The 23,942-nt window shown below is 42.7% G+C and overlaps 1 protein-coding gene across 1 annotated transcript in view; it reads left to right on the top strand.

The window, feature by feature from the left end:
• The window catches only part of LOC145415093 (G protein-coupled receptor kinase 2-like), an 831,927-nt gene that overhangs the window by 402,692 nt on the left and 405,293 nt on the right, over positions 1-23,942 (top strand). The window contains exon 9 of the mRNA XM_080284507.1: positions 22,366-22,481. Within this exon, the coding sequence (XP_080140633.1) occupies positions 22,366-22,481 (116 nt within the window). The remainder of the gene's footprint in view (positions 1-22,365; positions 22,482-23,942) is intronic.

Below are 23,942 nucleotides of genomic sequence, written 5' to 3'. Positions count from 1 at the left end.
ATCCAGTAAAACCTTGATGTAATGGACTTCAATAGACTGGAATTCGCTTTTATCGGACTCGAGGAGCTACTGGACTAAATTCCTATATATTGGAAAAAGTCCGATAAAGCCAGAAACAGTCCGGACCGCCTGACCACTTCAGCTATGTTCACCACAATAAGGTAAATAAAAATCATGTTAATCAGTGTACAGTACAGAATTATTATACATATTATACCATTTGATTAATGTAGTGAAGTTATAACACAGTACAGTACTGCAGTGGTAGTCAAAACAGTTTAAAAACCGTTCATGCGAGCCTGACTAGTGTCTGATATATCGGAAAAAGTGCAGAATAGCAGGGGGAAGTCCGGATGTCGCTTTTATCGGAATTTCGCATTTTTTGGAATGGTTTGGGCCCAAGTTAGTCCGTTATAGTGAGATCTTACTGTACTGTCATGTAGTAACTTTTTCACTTCCATGCTCACTTCCCTGTTTCTTATCACTGCTTTCAAGGAACCAGCAACCTTTCTTCCTTGTTGTACCCTTTCAAGCACTTCACCCTCCAAACTTCCAAATTTATACATGCCACTCAGATCAAACACTTGGGAGAGACTCGAATATGAAGACGTGGCAAAGAGTAGAATTCAGAGTTTTAGAGCATTACTACATTGAATGGAGGAGAAATCTGAAAGAATTATTATGTGGAGATTTCAATACAGATATAAATTGGAATACTCTAGATATAAAAATCCAGGAAAGCTGTTGGGACCAAAATCTCCCGGATCTTGTGCAGGAGTTTTTTCTAACACAGTGTTTAAAGAAAAACACCAGAAAAATCTTACATTCACTAAGCAAGAAAATCATATTGACATACATACATCATCTAATCCTGTGTTGCCCCATGAGGAGTGTAGGAGCCTGGGGCTAGGCAAGTTGGTCCTGACATTTAAGATGAGAGAGACCAACCTCACTCATCCCTAAGTGGCTTTACGTGAGCAATAAACCCCAACCACTCCTTGGATATAAACCTGCATGGCTCAGTCTGATTGTAGTGCCTTAATTACCCACTAAACCACCAGGCGCCATAATTTGATTATATGGTTACCACCCCGTATAGTAAATGGTTTCCTGGTGTACAGGAAAACATTTGGCTTGTCACACAGTGTAGAGTCAGCCATAGACAGAAGGGAGGGGAAAGAAAGAAGGTAAGAGGAGGAGGAAAGAGAGAAGGAAAGGAGAACATAAACGAAAGGGAGGAAAGAAGGAAGAAAGAGAGAAAAGAGCAGCCACCCGAGAGCTGCACTACTGTGAGTGAGTGGATGGTGAGTGCCCCCACCTGCCACAAATGATATTGACAGTATAATGTATCACCCTCCATTTGGCAGAAGCAACCATGCAGTATTAAATTGCAGCTTTAGGACTGCGTATGACATAGTTAACAGTAATGAAAGTTACAGAAAGAGCCTAAACTACAAAAAAGGCAACTACCATGACCTAAAGAAGTACTTCTTAGAAATAGATTGGGAAAAAGAGCTTAGAGGACAAGATTTAAATGTTATATGTAGAATTTTCTGTGGACTTTATGAAACAGGAGTCCAGTGTTGTATCCCACAGCACAAATGAAAATATAGAAATGGTTTAATAAAGAATGTAAAAAATCAAAAGGAAAAAGAGACTTGTTGTGGAATAGATAGAGAAGACAGAATGATGAGAGGGCATATAATAACTATAAACAAGCAAGAAACAGTTATACAAGAATAAGGAGAGAAACCCAATGACAGTTTGAGGAAAACATCATAAATGAAAGTAGTGATCAGCCGGAGCCGTTTTACAGCTACATCCGAAGCAAAACCAAAGTAAAAGATAAAATACAGTACAATCCATTACAGACCAGGGAATCATCTATACACAGGAGAAGGATATTTGCGAAACACGAAATAAAAATTTCCAATCAGTTTTTACAGAAGAAAATAATTTTGAGAGAGATGATATGGGACACGTGTGCCCACACATAAAGTACCTTTGCGTCCAGTATGATCGAAAAAAAATTAAATAATTTATTACTGTAGTACGGATTTCTTTGGTAGTACGGATCAGCCATGCAAAGTGGGCCAAATCTGAGGAGTTCTTCTCTATAGTTTCACCAATCTAAAACCAAGGTTTGGGTAGGGTCTGGCGCTAGGTGCAGCCATGCCATACTTCCTAAACAAGCGATGAGTAGATTCTGTTATATATGTAATAGGTATCACAGATAGGTACACACATACTAATACAATATAAACGTAAGTATTCTAGCATATCAAAGGAAGGTAAACTTGTAATGCATATGGCTCTTGTACATCAATAAAGAAACGTGGCATACATATTTTACAGTGTTGCTGAAAAAAATGTAGTTACTTTTACCGACTTTCAAGGTAGTTCTAAGTTGGGTAAGTAATGTAACAGTTACGTTTATAATATAATTTGAAGGAATCAGTAGAACATATGCTATTTTCTTAATAGAAATAAATAAGTTAAACCACTCACGAGCGGCAACATCCAGGCCCATACTGGGAATCATAAATTATATGAGAGAGAGAGAATGCGATTTCTAAATTCATTAATTTGGTTATATTTATAACTTAAATTAGTTTGTCTTTACACACACACACATACACAAACACACACACACACACACACACAGAAGTGGATGAAGTCATGTCAGGCCAGGTGGCGAGATTTGAGCGGCGAGCTCTAACGGTGTCAGGTCAGCCACTAGCCAATCAGAGTATAGGAAACAAGGCAACGCTGTACGCCAGGAAATCCCCGGCTGGACTCCACCCAAACCTTGGTTTTAGATTGGTGAGACTATAGTACTGACGTGCTGTGTCCAGTACTACTACCCGCACACATGTGGGAAGGTGGCCAACACCGAGGAACGTTTCCCTAGTACTGCCACACTAGTCCGGTACGCCTTCTTCATGACTCATGATGTGTGCCAGTCAAATTGTAGTATTGCACTTCCCCCTGATGACAAGACGACGATGTGTCAGTGTGTGACTATGAGGGATTTATGAGGAAGGTTGAGGAAGAGAGGCCTCCTCAGGATCCTGAAGACCCTTCTTAAGAGGGTCAGTAGGACCTCCTACAGCCTCAGAAACCCCTCCCCTTTCCTCCCCCAAGCCCATCACCATTCACCTTAACCCCTTTGTTACCACATCCCCCCCCCCCTCCCCCGCTCAGCTGCCCCCCTGCCAAACCGAATTTCCCCCAGGGGTGGCTCTTTCGTGGGGTAGTATTTATTTTATCATTACATCGTTTCCATTTGCTTTATATTATTTATTTTTGTATCGGTAAGTAGATATTGACCACGAGATTTGTTTATGATATGTTAAAATAATGTACATGACAATATTACATGTCTAACCAACTGATTTAGTAAACATGCAATATACAGATAAATATAGTAGATAGAGATATAAATCAATGAATAGGGAGGAGAATAATGATTGTATTATTTACCTTGTAAGTATGAAGAAGATCCATGAAGAATGAGGTAGGAGGCAGGCAGGTCAAAAGTAGGTGGGGGTGGGGTGATGCGCTTCAAGGCCAAACTGATACCAGAATCAGTATCACTTTCCCCACTATTATCGCTCACTTCACCGTCATTCTCGGGCATGTACTCCTCATCAGAGTCGCTCACGATTATGTCAGATTGTGTTTCGTTATCGTCAGACACTTCTAAGTCACTATCCAAGTCAGATTCATTGCCGTAGGACACCATGGCACAGAAGTAAATCCAAAAGCACTGACATGTTCGGCTGCTTGAAAAACACTACGGTGTGCTCTCATACACTTTCCTGTGGTACCACCACTGTTGCTAAGCTAGTGACAGTCCTCTTACCAAGAAGCATTATCTGGCTATATTATATCATGTGTTATAGGCCATTATATATACCAAATTCAAAATATATAGGGTACAATGACCTACACAACATATCTGAGTCATTTTCATAAAACTATGCCCCATGGCAGGGGCATGGCAGGGGAGTGCGGCATCAGTGACAAAATTGCCATATGTCATCACACATGGGATCAGAAAGCATCCAGACCGAGGAAGAGGAAGCCCAATAGGCCCCTATAATGATCGTGAGTACCATAGTACTCACGATCGTATTCGGTTCTGCTGCCGACATTTCATTTTGAGTACGGGGGTACACATTTCGGAAATTCGGTAAATAAGGGGTTAACTCTTCCGTGGCCATAAGTCTGGAATTTTATGTGCGTCCCTGGCTGACGCCGTGGCCATTTTCTGAAGTTTCAAAAATTGATTTTTTTTCTTTGGCATATTGACGAGGAAGTTCCGATACACTGGGCAGTTCAAATTACAGCTTCCTGGACCCATCCTGTGGTGTGCAATTGAACACGGAAGCTTTGTAAATTTAGGCCGCTGATAGTCACACGTAGGCATTGCAGTGACGCAACATTGAACTCTTTTAAACCAAGAAAAAACATTGCCAGTGGTGATGAGAAGATGTGAAATAATTAGATATGCGTATTTTGAAGTTTTTCGGTACATAATGTGAACGGTTTGAATTTAAAATGTTATTAAATGAATTTATTTTGCATTTTTCGGTGCTTATTGTGTTTATGGTAGTATTGGTAGTATTGACTTACTTTTGTAGTCTGAGTGGTGGAGTTTGTTGGAAAAGGAAGGCGAGAGTTTCTGTTTTTAGACCTAAATGAGATAAACGTCATTCCTTGAGTGTACAGGCTGGACATTGAGAGTTAAAATGCGAGACAGCCTGCCATTCGCACCTCACGCGAGCTGATTAGCAGGAAGGGAAGGGAGGCCTTTCCACCCACTAAAGCATCACATGAACATTGAAGACTTTCCTGTTATGCTTGTAATAGGCAAAGAATATGTAACATGATTCAAAACCGTACAACAAACCTGAGCAAATGGGTAAAGATACCAAACAAATTTTTTTTTTTTTTTAATTTTTGTCTTTTTTGTTTATGCCTGTGTTTACTATTGTAAACAGGGTGTTTGTGTGTGTTTCACAAGGGAGGAGAAAAATATGTTCTGTGTGGGTCAAGGTAGTAGGTATAACTATGTGTGTTTAGGCATGGCCACGAGCAACAAAATTGTACATCCACTCTTCACGGTAGCAGGTGGTGAACTGACAAATGAGGTGTGAGAGCGTGAAGTGAAGGTCAGTTTCATGTCCCAGATGTTTGTTCACTTACCAAAAGTTTTCACTGTTTTCTCCAAATTGCACTGTGTCGATTAATCCAAACCACGACAACAAACCTGAGCAGTTAGGTAAAGATACCAAGACAAAAATGTATTATTCCCATATTATCATGTCTTTTTTGTGTCTGCTTGTTCATTCATTCATTCATTCATTGCCAGATGCCATGTATCCCAGACGGGGTGGCCAAGGGCTTAGAGTTAATTGTTTTACAGGGAGGGGCACTAATCCTCCACCAACCCCACTTGACACGTAGGGATGCCAACAGCATCTGGTGTTCCCAGGCGGTCACCATTCCAAGTACTAACCAGACCCAACGTTGCTTAATCATAAACAGGGTGGCTGTGTGTGTTTCGCAAGGGAGGACAAAGATGATGTTTTCTGTCTGGGTCGAGATAATGGGTGTAGTTGGGTTTGTTTAGGCATGGTCACAAGCAAAAATATTGAAAATCCACTCATCACAGCGACAGGCTCTAAACTGCTTGATGGGATGTATGGGGGTGTAGTGTAGGTCAGTCTGAAAATGTTCAGAACATTTGTTCACTTCCCAAAAACTTTTCCCATTTTTTTTATTGGCCGCGCTCAAACGATGTCTGCAGCTATTTATCTGCTAAATGTCATTCAACGCCGGCGGCCACGGAGTGGTTAAAGGTTATAAAAATCTTAGTTGTATCAAAATGTTAAGTTAAACTTTGGTGGGACTTTTTCAAGGCTTGTCTAACATTATTCATGTTTCCCATAAGGTCTGTTGTTTGTCCGGTACAGTCACTACTCATTTTATGTTGACTCGGTTTATGATAATTCGCTACAACGATAATAGAAAAGTTCTACCCCAAAGTCCGATTTACGATAAATTTCCCGCTATAACGATTTTGCCATCGGAAAGCGCCAGGCACACACAAGGTGACCGTCGCTTGTCTCAGGCAAGATGGCGGCCCCGGCATGCAGCACATTGTTATGGTTCAGGTCCTGCCACCCCATCAAAGCCCTGTCTTTTCAACTTGTTTATGTGTGCCCCCCTGTTATCGTCACCTCTCAGCCAAACATCGTACTACAGTAGACATCATGTAGCACCAGGCCAACTTTACACAAGTGTGTTTACTGTACTGTATTGTGTTGTTGCCACAATTTACTGTACGTGAGTAACTCTGCCTGTACTGGTGTGATAGTGTTTCTTTTGGTGAACTACTGTACAGTACTGTGGATTTGTGTGCTCAGTGGTAAGATCAGTGCCAGTGTAGGCCCCAGTGCTAAGGTTGGTGCAGGTATGGGCCCCAGTGCTAAGGTTGGTGCAGGTATGGGCCCCAGTGCTAAGATTGGTGCAGGTATGGGCCCCAGTGCTAAGGTTGGTGCAGGTATGGGCCCCAGTGCTAAGGTTGGTGCAGGTATGGGCCCCAGTGCTAAGGGTGGTGCAGGTATGGGCCCCAGTGCTAAGGGTGGTGCAGGTATGGGCCCCAGTGCTAAGGGTGGTGCAGGTATGGGCCCCAGTGCTAAGGATGGTGCAGGTATGGGCCCCAGTGCTAAGGTTGGTGTTACGGGTGGTGCAAGCGAGTGTCACAGTGTTACGGGTGGTGCAGGTGAGTGCCACAGTGCTATGGGAGGTGGTAAGAAGCGTCAGGTGAGTGAGGACAATGATTGCCTGTCTAAGAGGGTGAGGCGTTCACTCTCCCTAGATTGGACATTGTTAGGAGGAACAGGAATGGCCAAGGCCCCAGCAAGATTGCCAGTTCCCTTAAGCTCCCGCAGTCGACTGTCTCAACTGTCCTGAAAAATATGGCGGCTGTACCTGCAGCAAGTGAGACTGTATCCACAATAGGGGCCAAGAGGATCACCAAGGTCAGGGATCCCTGTATGGAGGAGATGGAGCGCCTCCTGCAGCTGTGGGTGGAGGACAAGACCCGACGAAAGGCGCCCCTCTCAATGTCCATCATCGCCACCAAGACCCTTTCACTGTGGGAAACGGCGAGGGAGAAGGCTGTGGAGAAGCCAAAGGATTATTTTAAGGCCAGTCCCAGGTGGTTTGTCCTCCTGAAGAACCAGGCTGGCCTTAAGGGACTGACCCTGCACGGCGAGGCAGCGAGTGCAGACGTTGAGGCCGCCGCCAATTTCCCTGCCCTACCGCAACAGCGAATCACCAGAGGGGGCTATAGCCCCAAACAGGTGATTAACTTTGACAAAACCAGGCTATTTTGGAAAAGGATGTCAAAGAAAACCTACATCTTTCAAGAGGAGAAGAAGGCGACAGGTTTCAAGGCATCAAAGGATAGAGTTACACTCCTGTTTGGGGCTAACGCTGAGGGAGACCTAAAGCTGAAGCCTTTGATGGTGTATCACTGGGAGAACCCAAGGGCCTTGGCTGGGTTTGTTAAGGAAAAGCTGGGGGTTATTTGGAAAGCCAACCCAAAAGCCTGGCTTACCATCAGCCTCTGCCAGAACTACGTCTCGGGCTATCTGTCGGGGATGCTGAAGGAGTATGCCTCCCATTGCAACTTGGCCAATCGGTCCTTTCTCTTGGTGGACAATGCCCCCAGCCACCTTTCAGTCATGCAGGAATGGGCGGACAACATCGAAGTGATGTTTTTACCGCCAAACACCACCTCTGTCTTACAACCAATGGATCAGGGTGTGATTGTTGCCATTAAGGCACGTTACCTCTGCTTCACCATGGAGCAATTGATGCGGGCCATGGATACAGACGCCGAGGTGATGGTGAGGGGTTTTTGGAAAGGATACAACATCAAGGCAACCATTGACAACATTGTGCTGGCTTGGAAGGAGGTGGCGCCACAGACATTCAACTTGGCTTGGAAAAAAGTTTGGCCTGAGTGTGTGCACTCCTTCCCTGGCTTTTCCTCTCACACTCCAGCCTCATCTGTTGAGGATATCTGTGGGCAAATTCTGTCCCTGTCTCATAGGGCAGGCTTCCATGAGGTTTATGAGGAAGACGTCGAGGAACTGCTACAGAGTCACTCAGAAGAACTGTCAAATGAGGAGCTCCTCCAAATTCAAGAACAGAGGGCACATGAGACAGAGCACAAACTGGAGGTACAGCCACGGCGTGAACTGTCAGTCACCTTCCTTACACAGTTCATTAATGGCATAGACGAGTTTATGGAGCAAATGGGAGAACGTGACCCAATTTCCACTAGGAGTTCCCATGCCCGTTACCAGGTCAGTCAGGCGTTACAGGTGTATCGTGAGCTCCTTGACCGACGTTGGAGGCAAGCCTCACAGACCAGCATCACCGCCTTCTTCAAGCCAACTGCCACAAGACCCCCCACCACCATCTCTCCCAGACCATCCACCAGCTGCTCGACTGCCTCACCAACCTCACCAGTCAGCACTTTGCCGGATTCCCCTCCCCCTAACCTGCTCCTGTCTGACTCAGAGGCTGACCACTAGTGCCTGTAAGCACAGGCTATCCCCCAGCCCCGGGGGGGACGATTTGGACCAACACAGGAAGGAATGAAGGTGGGTTGTCATTTATGGTTCAGTCTTGGTTAGGTGACTTTTGGAAGTTGAGTTGACGTAACCCCCCTTTTGTAATGTGTTTCAATCTCCCGATTTACGATAAAATCGGTATATGACAAGGTATAACCTGACGTAACCCCATCATAAAACGAGTATGACTCTGTGGATTTAGTCCAATACGGTAGAACTGTCTGACAAAAATACCGTACTGGATGCGAGGGTACTGTATTACCAGATATACAAATACAGGTTCAGAAAAAAAAATACCAGAGGAGTTAAGTAAATTAGACAAAGGAAAAGCAAATGGTCCTCATGAAATTTCATGTAGGGTGCTACATGAATGTGCAGAGGAGTTAAGTAGACCAGTGTCTTTAATATTCAAGGAATCCTTGGGTCAAGGTAAACTACATGATATTTGGAAGAAAGCAAACATTGTTTCCCTATTCAAGAAAGGGAATAGACAGAATCCACTCAACTACCAACCAGTATCACTAACCAGTGTTGTAAGATACTGGAAAAGCTGATAAGAAATGTTTGGGTAAACCATCTAGAAGAACACAATATGATAACAGAAGGGCAGTTTGGTTTCAGAAAGGGAAAATCATGTGTTACTAATCTATTAAGCTACTATGAGAGAGTTGCAGAAATATTACAGAAAAGAGAAGGGTGGGTGGACAGTATCTATCTAGATTTCAAGAAAGCATTTGACAGAGTACTGCACCAAAGACTTTTATGGAAACTGTATCATCAAGGAGGAATCTGAGGCAGACTGTACTGCTGGATGCAAGATTTTCTCAGAAAAAGGGAAATGAGAACAGTACTAAAGGGAAGTTACTCATCGTGGAGGGAAGTGACTAGCAGAGTTCCACAGGGCTCAGTGCTGGCACCAAATATGTTTTTAGTATATATAAATGACATAGTAACATTGGAAAAGCTGATACGAAATGTTTAGGTAAACCATCTAGAAGAACGCAATATGGTAACAGGACGGCAGTTTGGTTTCAGAAAGGGAAAATCATATGTTACTAATCTATTAAGCTACTATGACAGAGTTGCAGAAACATTACAGAAAAGAGAAGGGTGGGTGGACAGTTTCTATCTAGATTTCAAGAAAGCATTTGACAGAGTACTACACCAAAGACTTTTATGGAAATTGTACCATCAAGGAGGAATCCGAGGCAGATTGTACTGCTGGATGCAAGATTTTCTCAGAAAATGGGGAATGAGAACAGTACTAAAGGGAAGTTACTCATCATGGAGGGAAGTGACTAGCAGAGTTCCACAGGGCTCAGTGCTGGCACCAAATATGTTTTTAGTGTGTATTATGAAACGCGTTGGAACAGAAACCGGTGCAGGTAGAACAGGAAACTTTTGGATTTAGATTATGCAGATGATATAGTTTTGATTTGTGATGGGCCAGAAGAGATGCAGAGAGTGTTGGACTGTTCGGTGAGTGAAGGTCGCAAGGTGGGTTTGGTTATTAATTGTGGAAAAACTGAAATAATCAATATGAATATGGAAAATGCGCAGGAATGTGTAATTGGAGGTATGGTTGTAAAGCAAGTTGATAGGTTTAAATATTTAGGTACTTATTTAGCCAAGGATGGTTCTTTGAACTTTGAATTCGAGGAAAGGTTAAAGAAGGCTAATCAGGCAATGGGAATGCTTAAAAATATTTGGAATAATAACAATTTTTCTGTGCATACAAAAATCAAACTTTATAAGGTAATGGTTTGGAGTATCTTAATTTATGGACACGAGTCTTGGTACAGCACAGTGACTATGGAAAATAAATTCTTGGTGTTTGAAAAAAAAGCACTTAGAAGAATATTAGGAGTTAAGTGGTGGGAAAGGATACCAAATAGTAGAATTAGAGAAATAACGGGAGTGCAGCCGGTCGATGAATATGTTAGGTTCTCACGATGGAAGTGGCTAGGACATGTGTATAGGAGACAGGGAATAGTACGAGGTACACCAGGGTGGGTAGCAGTTGATAGGAGAGGTAGAGGAAGGCCAAAAGAGACGTGGGTGAGGACAATGAGACGGGAAGCTGGAGATGAGTGTTGGGGAGATCTTGAGGAGTTAGCACAAGATAGGATGTGGTGGTGTGAGTTCATCGAGGCCCTATGCATCCCCGAGGGTGCCACAGGAAATGATTGATTGATTGATTGTGTATAAATGACATAGACAGTAACACTGGAAATGGAAGCTATCTAAATATGTTTGCTGATAATGCAGAAATACGAAGGAGAATTACTAACACAGACTTGTGTGGAGAGCTGCAAGAAGATTTAAATAAACTTTATGAATGGAGTAATAAATGGCAACTGTGGACAAGTGTCATGTAATTAACCCTCTCGCGCACGATAAGTTTCAGTAAGTTTACCGTCGTACGACTTTTTTTTGCGAAGCCGCCCAGCCCGGCTGCTCGCACGCGGCAAATAACACGTATTCTCTCCTTATTTTCACCACCCAAACATCAATATACTGCCATGAAACCTATGTCATCTTATTTGTCGATGTTTGTTCTAGCTGATAAGCACCACAAAAAAACAGGAAAACACGAATAAAACAACATTAGGCGGCCGTGAATAAAATTTTGCTACATCACGTTCACTTCCCAACATCACCATTCAAGTGTTTTCCATCATACAGGAAAATGTTATTAGAGGTTTTGATAGAGAATTTCATCAGCTTTCAAAAGAGACAAATCCGGTGTTGATACGATTTGTAGTTTTCGAGAAAACAGCCAAAAACTGAAAGTCATTTTTGAAAAAAAAATCAAGGAGCTCTGATGTGGAAATTTTCTCGCAGATATTATGTTTTTATTGCATAATATTATGCAGAATTTCACCAGCTTTCTAATGAGCACGGATGATAAGCAAGAAGTGGAAGGAGAATATAAGAGAGTATGGAACAGTGGGTGCAAGGATTGTATGGGTGAGGATGAAAGTAGGTATACAAGCATGGGCGATTGTATGTATGTATGCTCCCACAGAGGATCGAGTGGCAAGAGTGAAAGATGAGTTTTGGGCGAGAGTAGAAGCATGTATGGACAAGTTTGAGAGGAGCGAGAGAGTGCTGTTGATGGGAGACATGAATAGCAAAATTGGGAATGTACGAGGGAATGGAGTGGTTGGTCAGTGGGGTGTGCCAGCTGAAGTAGATGGGAATGGTAGTGCTTTGGTGGACATCTGTGCTGGTAAGGGGTTGGCAATAGCCAGCACCTACTTTCGTCATAAGATGATCCACCGGTATACATGGAGAGTAATGAGGAGGATGGATGGTGAACTTGTTGAACGAAAGGCAATGATAGACTACGTGTGTGTGGATGAGCGAATGAGAAGACAAGTGTTGGATGCAAGAGTGTGGAGAGGGTGGGGGAATGGAGTCTCGGACCATCACTTAGTGATGGCCAAGGTAGAGCTGCAAAGAAAGTGGTTGAGGAGACGAAGGGGAAGACAGGAGGAAACAGCTCCTGTGAGAAGAGTGGAGAAATTGCAAGATAGTGAGAAAATGGCAGAGTATAAGTGCATAGTGGAAGAAAGATTGGGAAGGTATGAGCTAGAGCAGATGGAAGGGGTGGAAGACGTATGTAAGATATTGACGGAAGAGATAGGCGCAGCGTGTGAGGCGGTTTGTGGAGTGAGGAGGAGATGCAAGGGTGTGCAAGGGACAGCATGGTGGAATGATGAGGTTAAACGAGCTGTGGAACAAAAGAAGAAGGCATATAGTGAATGGTTGGCGAGTAAGGTAGGGGAGAAGATGAGAGAGAGAAGAGAGAGGTATGTGTGAGCAAGAGAAAGGAGGTTAAGAGACTGGTGAAGGAGAGTAAGAAGAAGGTGGATGAAGAGTTTGGGAGGAATCTGAGTGTGAAATGGAGGGAGAGTAAGAAATTGTTTTGGAAGGAGGTAAAGAAAGTAAGGCAGTGTGAAAGGGGAAATAGTAGGGGAGTGAAAGATAGGAATAATAGATTGTTGGTGGAGAAGAGAGAGAAATTGAGGAGATGGAAGGAGCACTTTGAGGATTTGTTGAATGTAGAGAGTGAGAGCAGTGTGAGTATAAGTGGTTGGGGAATGGCTGGGAGAAGAAGAGATGAGAGGAGGGAGGAAGAGATCAGTAGGGCGGAAGTAGTGGAAGCGATGAAGAACATTAAGTTGGGAAAGGCCCCAGGAATTGATGGAGTGTGTGGTGAAATGCTTAGGTATGGGGTGAGATTGTTGTGGAGTGGATATGGAAGTTGTGTAGATTGGCTTGGGAAGAGGGAAGGGTTCCAGAGGACTGGAAATCTGGTATAATTGTTCCTCTGTACAAAGGAAAAGGAGAGAGAGAAGTATGTGGTAACCATAGGGGTATTTGCCTTCTTAGTGTGACTGGTAAAATATATGGTAGAATACTCATTGATAGGGTTAGGCATATGACAGAGGAGCTACTTGGAGAAGAACAAGGGGGATTTAGGAAGGGAAAAGAGTGTGTAGATCAGATATTTGTTCTAAGATGTTTAGTGGAGAAGTATCTAGAGAAGGGAAGGAAAGTGTATGCTGTCTTCATGGACTTGGAGAAAGCTTATGACAGAATAGTTAGGCAAGGTATGTGGAAGGTATTAAGAATATATGGAGTGGAGGGGAAATTGTTGAGTGCTGTGAAGAGTATGTACGAGGGAGCTAGAGCTACGGTGCGAGTGGATGGTGAGCTGAGTGAGTTCTTTGATCTCAATGTGGGACTGAAACAGGGGTGTGTGATGTCTCCATGGCTGTTTAATATATATATATGGATGGGGTTGTAAAGGAGGTGCAAGGTAGGGCAGTGGATGTGGGGCTGGTCCTAATGAATGAGGGTGAGATTGGAAGCTTCCGGTGTTGCTGTTTGCTGATGGTACAGTATTGTTGAGTGAAGATGAATGGGAGTTGCAAGGTTTGGTGAATGAATTTGGGACAGTGTGTAGGAGGAGGAAGCTGAAAGTTAATGTAAACAAAAGTAAAGTTATGGTGTTTGAGAGGAATGAAGTCACGGAGTGTGCAGTGAGGTTGGATGGTGAGGATATGGAGAATGTGAGTGCATTCAAGTACTTGGGTAGTGTGATGAGTAAGGATGGAAATTTGGGGGATGAAGTACGTGAAAGGGTACAGCAGGAAAGGAAGATTGTTGGTACACTGAAAGCAGTGATGAGAAATAGGGGGGGTGAGTATGGAAGTTAAGAAGTCACTGCATGATGGTATTGTGATCCCTACCCTGACGTATGGAAGCGAGGCGTGGACCTTGCAAGAGGGGAACAAGTCAAGAGTGAGAGCAGTGGAAATGAGTTACTTGAGAGGAGCATGTGGAGTGACATGGAGGGACAGGCTGACAAATGAAGAAGTGAAGGAACGTTGTGGGGTAGATGTGGATGTGGTTGAGAAGATTAAGAGAAATACACTGAGGTGGTTTGGACATGTGGAGAGAATGGAGAATTAAAGACTGACTAAGAGGGTGTACGTAGGTGAGGTGGAGGGAGGGAGAGGGAGGGGTAGACCGAGGATGAGGTGGAGGAATGGAATTGAGAGGTATATGAGGGAGGGGGGGGTGAGTTGGGGGGAGGGTAGTCAAATGGTGGGTGACAGAGTGACTTGGAGGCGTTTTGTCTGCGGCCACCCTTTGCGGGATTAGGGCATCGGGCTATAGATAGATAGATAGACCTCTTGGTTTCCATACGCCTCATAGTTCTTGAGTAAATCGCCAAAAACGACTGGGAACTCCCGTCCGTACGTCACTTCTGTGATGTGCGCACAGCATGTGCAATATTCCCACCTACGTAACAACGAATTCTTATCATAGATGTTACATTGTTATGTCTTGTACATACGTAAAATTTACTGCTCTTTATCATGGTTCTTATAGGAAATCGATACGTCCAATAGTTTTCGAGTAATTGGCCGACAAATTGAGATTATTCCTTCGAGCGCTTTCGACTTTACCGAAAGTCTGTTCCCCCAACTTTTCCAACAGAAAATGCTCCCAGAGGCTTATATTCTGCAAATGAACATACGTAGAATTTACTGCTCTTTATCATGGTTCTTATGGGAAATCGATACGTCCAATAGTTTTGGAGTAATTGGATGACAAACGTAGAATACTCTTCCCCACCTGCACGCGAGATAAAAAGCACTCTTTCCCTACCTCACCCATGGCTACATATTTTCGCCCGTTACGTTTTATTATTTTCTTTTTTTACTCAAAGTATACATGTAAAATATCATAAGGTTTTTGATAGTGCTGTCAGAAACTCGACATGACCACTAGTCTTTTTGCTATGTTCTGACAAAGAAGTTGAACTTTCTTCCATCTCATATGTGTGTATGTAAAAAACATTATTTATTTGTGTAAAAAATACTGAACTATAGAAATAGGTCAATATACAGATCAACAAAATACAGATAACTCACTTCCTCCAGAGGTGTTGAGATGCTGGCAGTAGCTTGAAGATGAGGAGTTATGTAATGTGTGAGCGTGTGCGTGTGTGGGTGAGCTTGTGCATGTGTGGGTGAGCGCGTGCGTGTGGGTGAGCGTGTAGGTGTGGGTGAGTGTGTGTGCATGTGTCTGTGGCTGCGGCGTATTTTCTTCTCTCCTTCCAATACAACTGCCTAAAACACATGCGGTCCACACAATAGATTTCTCCACGAACATTCGCTGCACGACATACGTATGTATATTTGGCTGTGGCATATTTCTTGTCTCTGACACTTGCGCTTTGTTTTAGCTAAGTCAGTGAATGCATGAAATATTTCTCTGTGAACACTCACTGCGACTCTATTGTATTGGCACACACCACGCTACTTCACGAATACCCGCAGCATGTTTGACGTATATTTCACACAATTCCATATGCATTTTCACTATCAGAATCACAATAATTCCATCACTAAACACCTTTAATTCTTCCTACCCGACTATAAAAACTGTACGTGATGCCTGCCCCATTCCATACTATGGTTCCATAATTTCACGAAGCCAGCCACAATATCTTTCACACAAAATACACTTTAGGCATTGGCTTCATTATATACGTATTTGTAATCACGCCATGGGCCTTGAGGAGGGCGAGAGGCGAAATCCCACAACAGTGAACACGCATATCGGCTCGTAAGCCTAACGCTTCATTACGGACACAATTCCTTTTCGTGACATATATCAATGTTCCATCGACAATATCACATACAAATACGCTCACAAATATTGCATTATCACATTGAGTCCATAGGGGCTTCAGCTCGGGAAGGAGGGGGAGAATTAGTAGGAGTTTAAAGGGACAGAAGACACAGCGCATCCCACCGCCTGGCTGCTTGGAAGAGACTGAGGTATATCACTACGTGCTGGGCCCAGTGAAGCAGCTCAGTGTTGCCAATGCCTTACCATTGGAAAGCGCTGTACTCGCTACAATGCATCAAAATTTGACGCGATTTTGCGAGAAACTTAATTTTTGGCTAATTTTTTTGTGCTTAGGAACGCGATTCGAGTGATTGAACAAATTTAGAAAATCCACATGACACGCAAATCGCGTGACTGTGCCTGAGAGGGTTAAGATTGGTAAAAGTTGAAAAAGATCAGATTGGGATTGTGAGTTAGGAAGTGCAACCCTACACATATCAGAAAGAGAGAAGGACTTAGGTGTGATCATCAATAACAGACTGTCTCTGGGTGACCACATCAGTGAGAAGGTATGGAATGTGTATACAGTGCTTGCAAATATGAGAAGAGCATTCTCATCCATAAATATAGACATACTGAGAAAGATAATAATATCATTCATCAGACCAGCCCTGGAGTATCCATCAGTAGTCTGGAATCCTCATCTCAAGAAACACATAGATAAGATTGAAGAAGTTCAAAGGGCTGCTACGAGATGGGTACTAAGCTAAAGTGATCTAAGCTACGAAGAGAGACTAGAAAAACTGCATCTACCAACACTACAGGAGAGAAGGAAAAGAGGAAACATGATTATGCTATATAAATGCATCCCAGGGAAGGAGAAAATAGACATGAATGAGTATATAACCTATGGGGAAGCATCAGCAAGAGGACACTGTAAAAAACTGCATAAAAAGAGAGTTGATAAAGACATAAGGAAATTCAGTTTCCCAGGTAGGACAGTTGATCAGTGGAATGCACTACCGAGTGAAGTAGTGTGTGCCAAAACAGTTCATAAATTCAAGGATATGTATAATAATAATGGTTTAATATACAGGACAGTACGAGCTTGACTCATTCCTGTAATGATACAATTAGGTAAGGTAAGAACACATGGCCAGTGAGGCGGCGAACCAGGGGATTGAGAATTTGAAGTGAGAAAATATTGAATTTAGGTGAAAATTAGAAGTGAGCAGTAACAAAACGGAGAAGGTGAGTAGTGTGTTAGAAGAGCAAAAGGCAAAGTGGGCACATGTGGAAGAAGGACAGAAAGAAGTGGTCAGCGTAAGGGAAATCATTCAGGAGGAATGGGATATAAACAAGAAAAAAATGGAAGAAAATGTAGTGAATATATTGAAGAAGAAAGAGAAAATAGTGAGAGAAACTGTAGAAAGGAACATGTGTGGTAATATTTGGAAACAGGGAGGAGGAAGAAAAGGTTAGATCTGTGAGACCCGAGGGAGACTCAAATCATGTGAGAAAAATGTTGGGCAAGATCGATTCAGATGGAAGCAAGTGGGAAAAGGAAATTGAGGAAGTAAGGAGGATAGGGCCGTATAATAAAGGGGAAGCAAGCCCAATGAGAGTTAAGTTTTTATCAGAAAGTGTAGTAAATGATATACTTAAAGTGACGTAGAATCCAAGTAAAGGGGCAGGGATGGAAAATATTTTAGTAAGAAAAGGTTTGAATGAAGAAGAAAAAGAAATTTTAAAATCTTTGAAGGAACAAGGAAAGGAAAAAATTGACAGGAGGACAGAGGAAGAATAATTTTTTTTTTTTTTTTGATGGGTGATGGATAGGAAAGTAAGGAAGCGGTGTGTGAGGAACTAGAAGTGAAGGAAACAAAGGGGATGGTTATGAATACGAAAAAAGAGATGAATGAGTAAAGATAAAACCGGGGCAGTAAATATAAGTATCCATTCATCCATCATCCAATCCTATGTTGCACCATGAGGAGCGTAGGAGCCCGGGGCTAGGCAGTTGGTCCTGGCATTAAAGATGAGAGTGACCAGCCTCACTCATCTCTGAGTGGCATTACATGATCAATAAACCCCAACCAGCCATTGGATATAATCCTTCACCAGCTTAATCCAATTGGAGCGCAATAATTACCCACTAAACCACCAGGTGCTAAAATTTGGTTATATGGTTACCACCAGCATGGTAAATGGTTTCCTGGTGTACGGGAAACTATTTGGCATGTCACTCAGTGTAGAGTCACCTGTAGACAAAAAGAAGAGGAAAGAATGACATAATAGGAAGGAAAGAAAGAAGGATAGAGGAGAGGAAAGGGCAGACACCCGAGAGCAGCACTACATCAAGTTAGTGGATGGTGAGTTCCCCCTCCTACCACATGAATTGGAAATTTATGTATCATAAACAGTAATAAAGTTTTATTAAGAAAAATAAATTTGGGGAAGATGTATTCAACATCCAGTGAGCAGTACTGCTCAGTCAGCTGTTTGCTAGCCTGTGTTGCACAGGCAGCTGTACATTCACCCTCAGCTACTTTTCCCACCTAGGTCTTCATGTGAGAACTACAAGTAGTACATGTACTCTTGTCCTAAGTGCCTCTCTTTCCTATCCAGGTCGTTTGGGTTCTCTGTGTTCGGTGACACTCAATAATGAGGACTATCTATATGTCTATCTATTGCAAGATGCCCCAATGGCCACAAACAAATCTCCTCCATGTCGCCCTGTCCCCCGCCATTTCACTGCCCTGCTCTCAGCTCGCACCCCTATCTCTCATATACCTCTCCACTCCATCCCTCCATCTCATCCTTGGCCTACCCCTCTCTCTCACCCCCTCCACTTCACTCATGTACACTCTCCTTGTCAGTCTCTCACTCTCCATCCCCTCCTATCATTTCCAATCACATCCACATCCACACCACAACGCTTCTTCACATCCTCATTTGTCAGTCTGTCTCTATATGTGACTCCACATGTTCCTCTCAAATAACTCATTTCCACTGCTTTCACTCTTGACTTCTGTCCCTCCAAAAAGGTCCAAGCTTCACTTCCATACATTAGAGTTGGTATCACAATACTGTCATGTAGTAACTTTTTCACTTCCATGCTCACTTCCCTGTTTCTCATCACTACGTTCAAAGAACCAGCAACCTTTCGTCCTTGTTTTACCCTTTCAAACACTTCACCCTCTAAACTTCCATCTTTACTCATCACACTACCCAAGTGCTTAAATGCACTCACATTTTCCATTTCCTCCTCATCCTACCTTACTGTACATTCACTGACTTCACGTGTCTCAAAGACCATAATTTTACGCTTCCCTACGTTCACCTTAAGATTCTGTTTCTTACGCACTCTCCCAAACTCATCCACCAAGTCTTGCAGCTCCTCTTCATCTTCACATAGCAACACAGTATCATCTGCAAACAACAGTACAGGAGTTTCCAAACACTGCCCTCCCTCATTGTATCTCTTTTATATCCCCGTCATATACAGATTGAACAACCATGGAGACATGATACTTCCCTCTTTCAATCCAACCTTGAAGTAGAAAAATTCATTCAGTTCACTATCCACATGCACTGCAGCCTTAGCACCCTCATTCCTACTCTTCACAGCATTCAGCAACTTCCCATCTTCTCCATATATTCTTAATACGTTTCACAATCTGTGTCTGTCCACCGTCATATACTTTCTCCAAATCCATGAAGGCCACATACACCTGCTTTGCCTTGTTTAGAAACTTTTCAACTAAAAATCTGAGAATGAGTATCTGATCTACCCACCCTCTTCTCTTCCTAAAACATCCCTGTTCTTTTCCAACTAATTTCTCTGTTATTTTTCTAACTCTGTCAGTAAGTATCCTACCATATACTTTTCCTATTGCACCAAGAAGACAAATGCCCTCATGATTACCACACACTTCTTTTGCCCTTTTTCCTTTGTAGAAGGAAATAGTTATACCTAATTCCAATCCTCTGGGACTCCTCCTTCCTCCCAGGCCAATCTGTACATCTTCCACATCCATTCTAATATTATCTCCTGCATGCTTCAGCATTTCCCCACACATACCATCAGTTCCCAGAGCTTTCCCTATTTTGACTTTCTTCTTTGATTCCACAACTTCCATCTTACTGATTTCTTCCTTTCTTCTCACATCCCTCCATCTCCCAGCCATTCTCCAGCCACTTATACTCGCATTACTTTCATCCTCTATGTTCAACAGTTCCTTAAAGCATTCTCTCCATCTGCTCACTTTTTCTCCCTGCCCCACTAGTAATCTACCAGTTTTATCCTTCACTCCCCAGCTAACTTCTTTGGCACCCTGTTTAACTCCCTTTACCTCTTCGTACTCTCTCTTACATTCCCTCCACTTTACACTCAAATTCCTTCCGAATTCCTCATCCACTCTCTTCTTACTCTCTCTTACTAATCTTTTCACCTCTCTCTTCTTCACTACATATAACTCTCTCTTCCGTCTCTCAGCTTCTTCCACGGTGCTGTTTCTCATCCACTCATTATATGCTTTCTTCTTTGCCCACATTTGTAGTCCAACTTTCAATCTTACCCACACAATCCTTGAGCCAACTAGTCCATAGTCTCTTAGATTCTCCTTCCATCTGTTACTCACAAGACACACTCCTTCTTTTGCCCTCTCATTCTCACCTATTCCTGCACATGTACCCCATCCATATTCCCATTCTCTCTCACTCTCACCTCTCCATTTAGTTTCAGTCAATCCACATACATCCACTTTTGCACCACCAAGCATCTGGACAATCTTTCTCTCATTTAATGAAGACATGAGTATTTAAAATTAGGACTGATATCTGGTTATCTACTTCATATTCACAACAGTAAAAAATGTGATTAACTTACATAGTAACTGTCGAAATTGATAGATTAACTTGTATGCAGACATGCCATGTTCGTAGCTCTGTCTGTCTGTCTGTCTGTCTCTCTCTCTCTCTCTCTCTCTCTCTCTCTCTCTCTCTCTCTCTCTCTCTCTCTCTCACTTTTACCTCCAACTTTACACATAAAGATAATACAGTACTTTCCTTTTTTTCTTCATTGTTAAGAAAGCAGAACTCACAGATAGCATGTTTACAGTAAAACACAAGTAATGAATACAACAAATATCCTCTGAATTGATGTGAAAATGGTCACAGAGCCCAGTAGTTTTCACAGGCCAAGATGCTACATGCACATGTATCCCTTGAGGGAATGCCACTTGTGAACAAAGACAGTCAGATGCCTTGTACAGGTATTATGTTTTCTTCCCCTCCCCCCTCCCCCTAAAAATTGGACATAAATTTGAGCAGGTAAAAATGTCTGTTAAAGGGATTATACATACTAGAAAGTTTCTGTTTTAGTAAGGTTTGCTACATATAGAAACAATCTTATGCCTGTGATTTTCATAAATGCAATGCATGTACTTTCCAAAATGGGTTTTAAACTTTTCTTAAACAGGTGATAAACAAGATACACTGATCCCATGGTTATAGCCATTTTTGTTATCAGTGTGAAATGAAAATCTACACTCCTGCTGTTATAGCGCATAAAAACATTATCATATGCCTGAACTGGATTCTGCTGACAATGATGATGCAGTGTCTATTGATTCTGAAGACTTTGAGGGAATCAAAGGCAAGGCCGTACTCGAGGATTTAATCTCAGGAGGTGGAAACTGCCTACTCCCCATCTTATCGTCTCTGAACCCCTTACCTCAAACTCACCTCAGGTCTCTCGGTGGTATGTTTCTTCCATATTGTGCCCTTTTCATCACTTTCTGTTAATCTGGTCATGCCTGTGTGTGTTTCTGGTACTTAACATAACAGTATGTGTGTGTTTAGTGGGTCTAAATTGTCATAAAAGGAAAATCTGGGCTTGCACTTGGGGTGACTGCCATCGATTAGGATAAATCCCATAGGTTCTTTAGTTTGGTTTTCGCACAATTCCATTATCACGCGCCATGTTCGATATCATTTATGGGCAATAAGCAAGGAATCCTTGTTTTGTGCAATGGTTACCACCGAACCTTGCTGTGAGATTTGATTCCAGGATCCTAAAACACACAAAATGAGCAGGAGGCCTGTATTGTCTTTGGTATCCTGTGCTTTGGTGTTGGTGTGCAAGCCTGCATGTGATGGCGTTGTGCACTGTGGGTGGAGCAGCTGTGGCATCCATCTGGGAGTCAAACCTCCCCTTATTTCTATGCACCTCACCATGGGGAAGGGCCCTGGTCTCATCCTAGCGAGGTGCCATCTGCCTTAAGGGGATACCAGTTCCCTGTATGGTGTATGTACTGTCTGTACCTGTAGGATGGTCCTGCAGAAGCAGTTGCTTACTTGTGGTCAGTGGATATGCTTGGTCAGACAGATCGGAGTTAACCAGCAACAACCCAGTGTTCTGACTTTATGTGACATTTTGATAACTTCATAGTCAGTAAATAGTAAGTTAAATTAAACTCTGTTTAAATTTTTATTAATGACTGTGTCCCTGATTACATGTTTTAGTTAATGGATTCTTATTTTCTTTCAGCACCAGAAGTCATAGATAATGAAAAATACACATTTTCACCTGACTGGTTCAGCTTTGGATGTTTAATTTATGAAATGATAGAAGGACAAGCACCATTCAGGGCACGGAAGGAAAAGGTAAGAACCAAAATGTTGGGTTGTGTTTAGACTGTATCTAGTTATAGTCTCCCAAATGATCTGTGATAAGAATACTGTTTATATAATTATGCAACCATAGATTGGTAAGGTATAAAGTAAAAACCTCCTTATGCTTTGCTTAGAAGGGTTAGTTTCTAAATAACTTTATTTCATTCCTTTTGTAGATAAGGTTTTCCTGTTACCTAAGTACTCTAGTAGAAATAAACAAAAAATCAGTAATGTTGAACAAAAACATTGACCCCTGGAGAGAGGGAGAGGGAGGGACTGACTTTACATATTTGCCTAGGAATGCATACCCATTACACACTCATTCAGGCATGTGTTAGTTTTTTATACTGCTTTACTGTAGTGCTGTTAACAACATCCATAGGGATTCCAGGTGTTGCAGACCTGGTATGTGAAAAGGTTTTCATGTGTGCTTGTGTAAAATCTTTTCAATTCCAGTTCCAACGCTTCCAACCATGGTTGCATGTTGGATATTGTTTAGACTAAACAAATTTCTGTGGTCAGGATTGTCAAAGCCATTCAGTATTTTAAAAATTTTGGTGAATTACCTCATAGTCTATGAGTTTTTGATAAAAACTGGGCCAGAACCCTAAGGTATTCTTGCTAACTCAGTTTTCTGATGGATGGATTAGGTTTTGTAACTCCGGCTTGAGCTTTTTCGGTTAATATGTCTTTCCCAAGTGTAGGTGACCAGAACTACATGGTATATTCCGGAGGTGGCCATACTGAGGGATTGCCAAGTGAAAGAACAGTCTTTTAGTATTTCTGTTATGAAACTGCCTCTGGATGTAGCCTAGCAGTTCTCAACTTCAGTGTGCTGTTTGAAAAAGTTTAGGTCACTTCATTCGTTCGTTCCGTTTGTTTATTTTTGAAGGCTCCAACATGCTTGGATGCATCAGCCTTGGTCACCTATTGGTGGCTGTCCATGCTGCTCAATCTTTGGCAGCTTCACTATTCAGTCCCTTATCCCTGAGGTCACACTCATTGACCTCATCCCAGGTATTTTTCGGTCTGCCTCTTGCAGCCCTACCCCTAACATTAATGCTTTTCACTTGCTGCACCCAGTTATCATCCCCATCCTCTCCACATGCTCAAACCATCTCAGTCTACCTCTGCTCATCCCAACACCAATACACTCATCCCATCCTACCCCTCAACTCTTCCATCGTAAACCTAGCCCCCCCCCCCCCCCCCCCAGGCCCCACACTCACGGATGCACTGCACATCCATCTGATCATTGTTATTTCTGCACATTTCAGCCTGCGAATATCCTTTTCCTTTACTGCCCAAGTCACACTACCATACAGCATTACACTCCTAACACATACTACATACAAAGATCCCTGTGCACAGAGGAAGAGCCCACTCAGTGTCAGGAGAGGCAGCAGCTCCCTCAACTTACTCCAACCACTCCTTGCTCTAGCCACAGAGCTA

The sequence above is a fragment of the Coenobita brevimanus genome, chromosome 101 (genome assembly GCF_032717465.1).
Source record: "Coenobita brevimanus isolate Jiangsu-jjx chromosome 101, ASM3271746v2, whole genome shotgun sequence".
Lineage (NCBI taxonomy): Eukaryota > Metazoa > Arthropoda > Malacostraca > Decapoda > Coenobitidae > Coenobita > Coenobita brevimanus.
The sequence above is the reverse complement of the archived record's forward strand: the minus strand, read 5'-3'. Positions and strand labels throughout refer to the sequence as shown.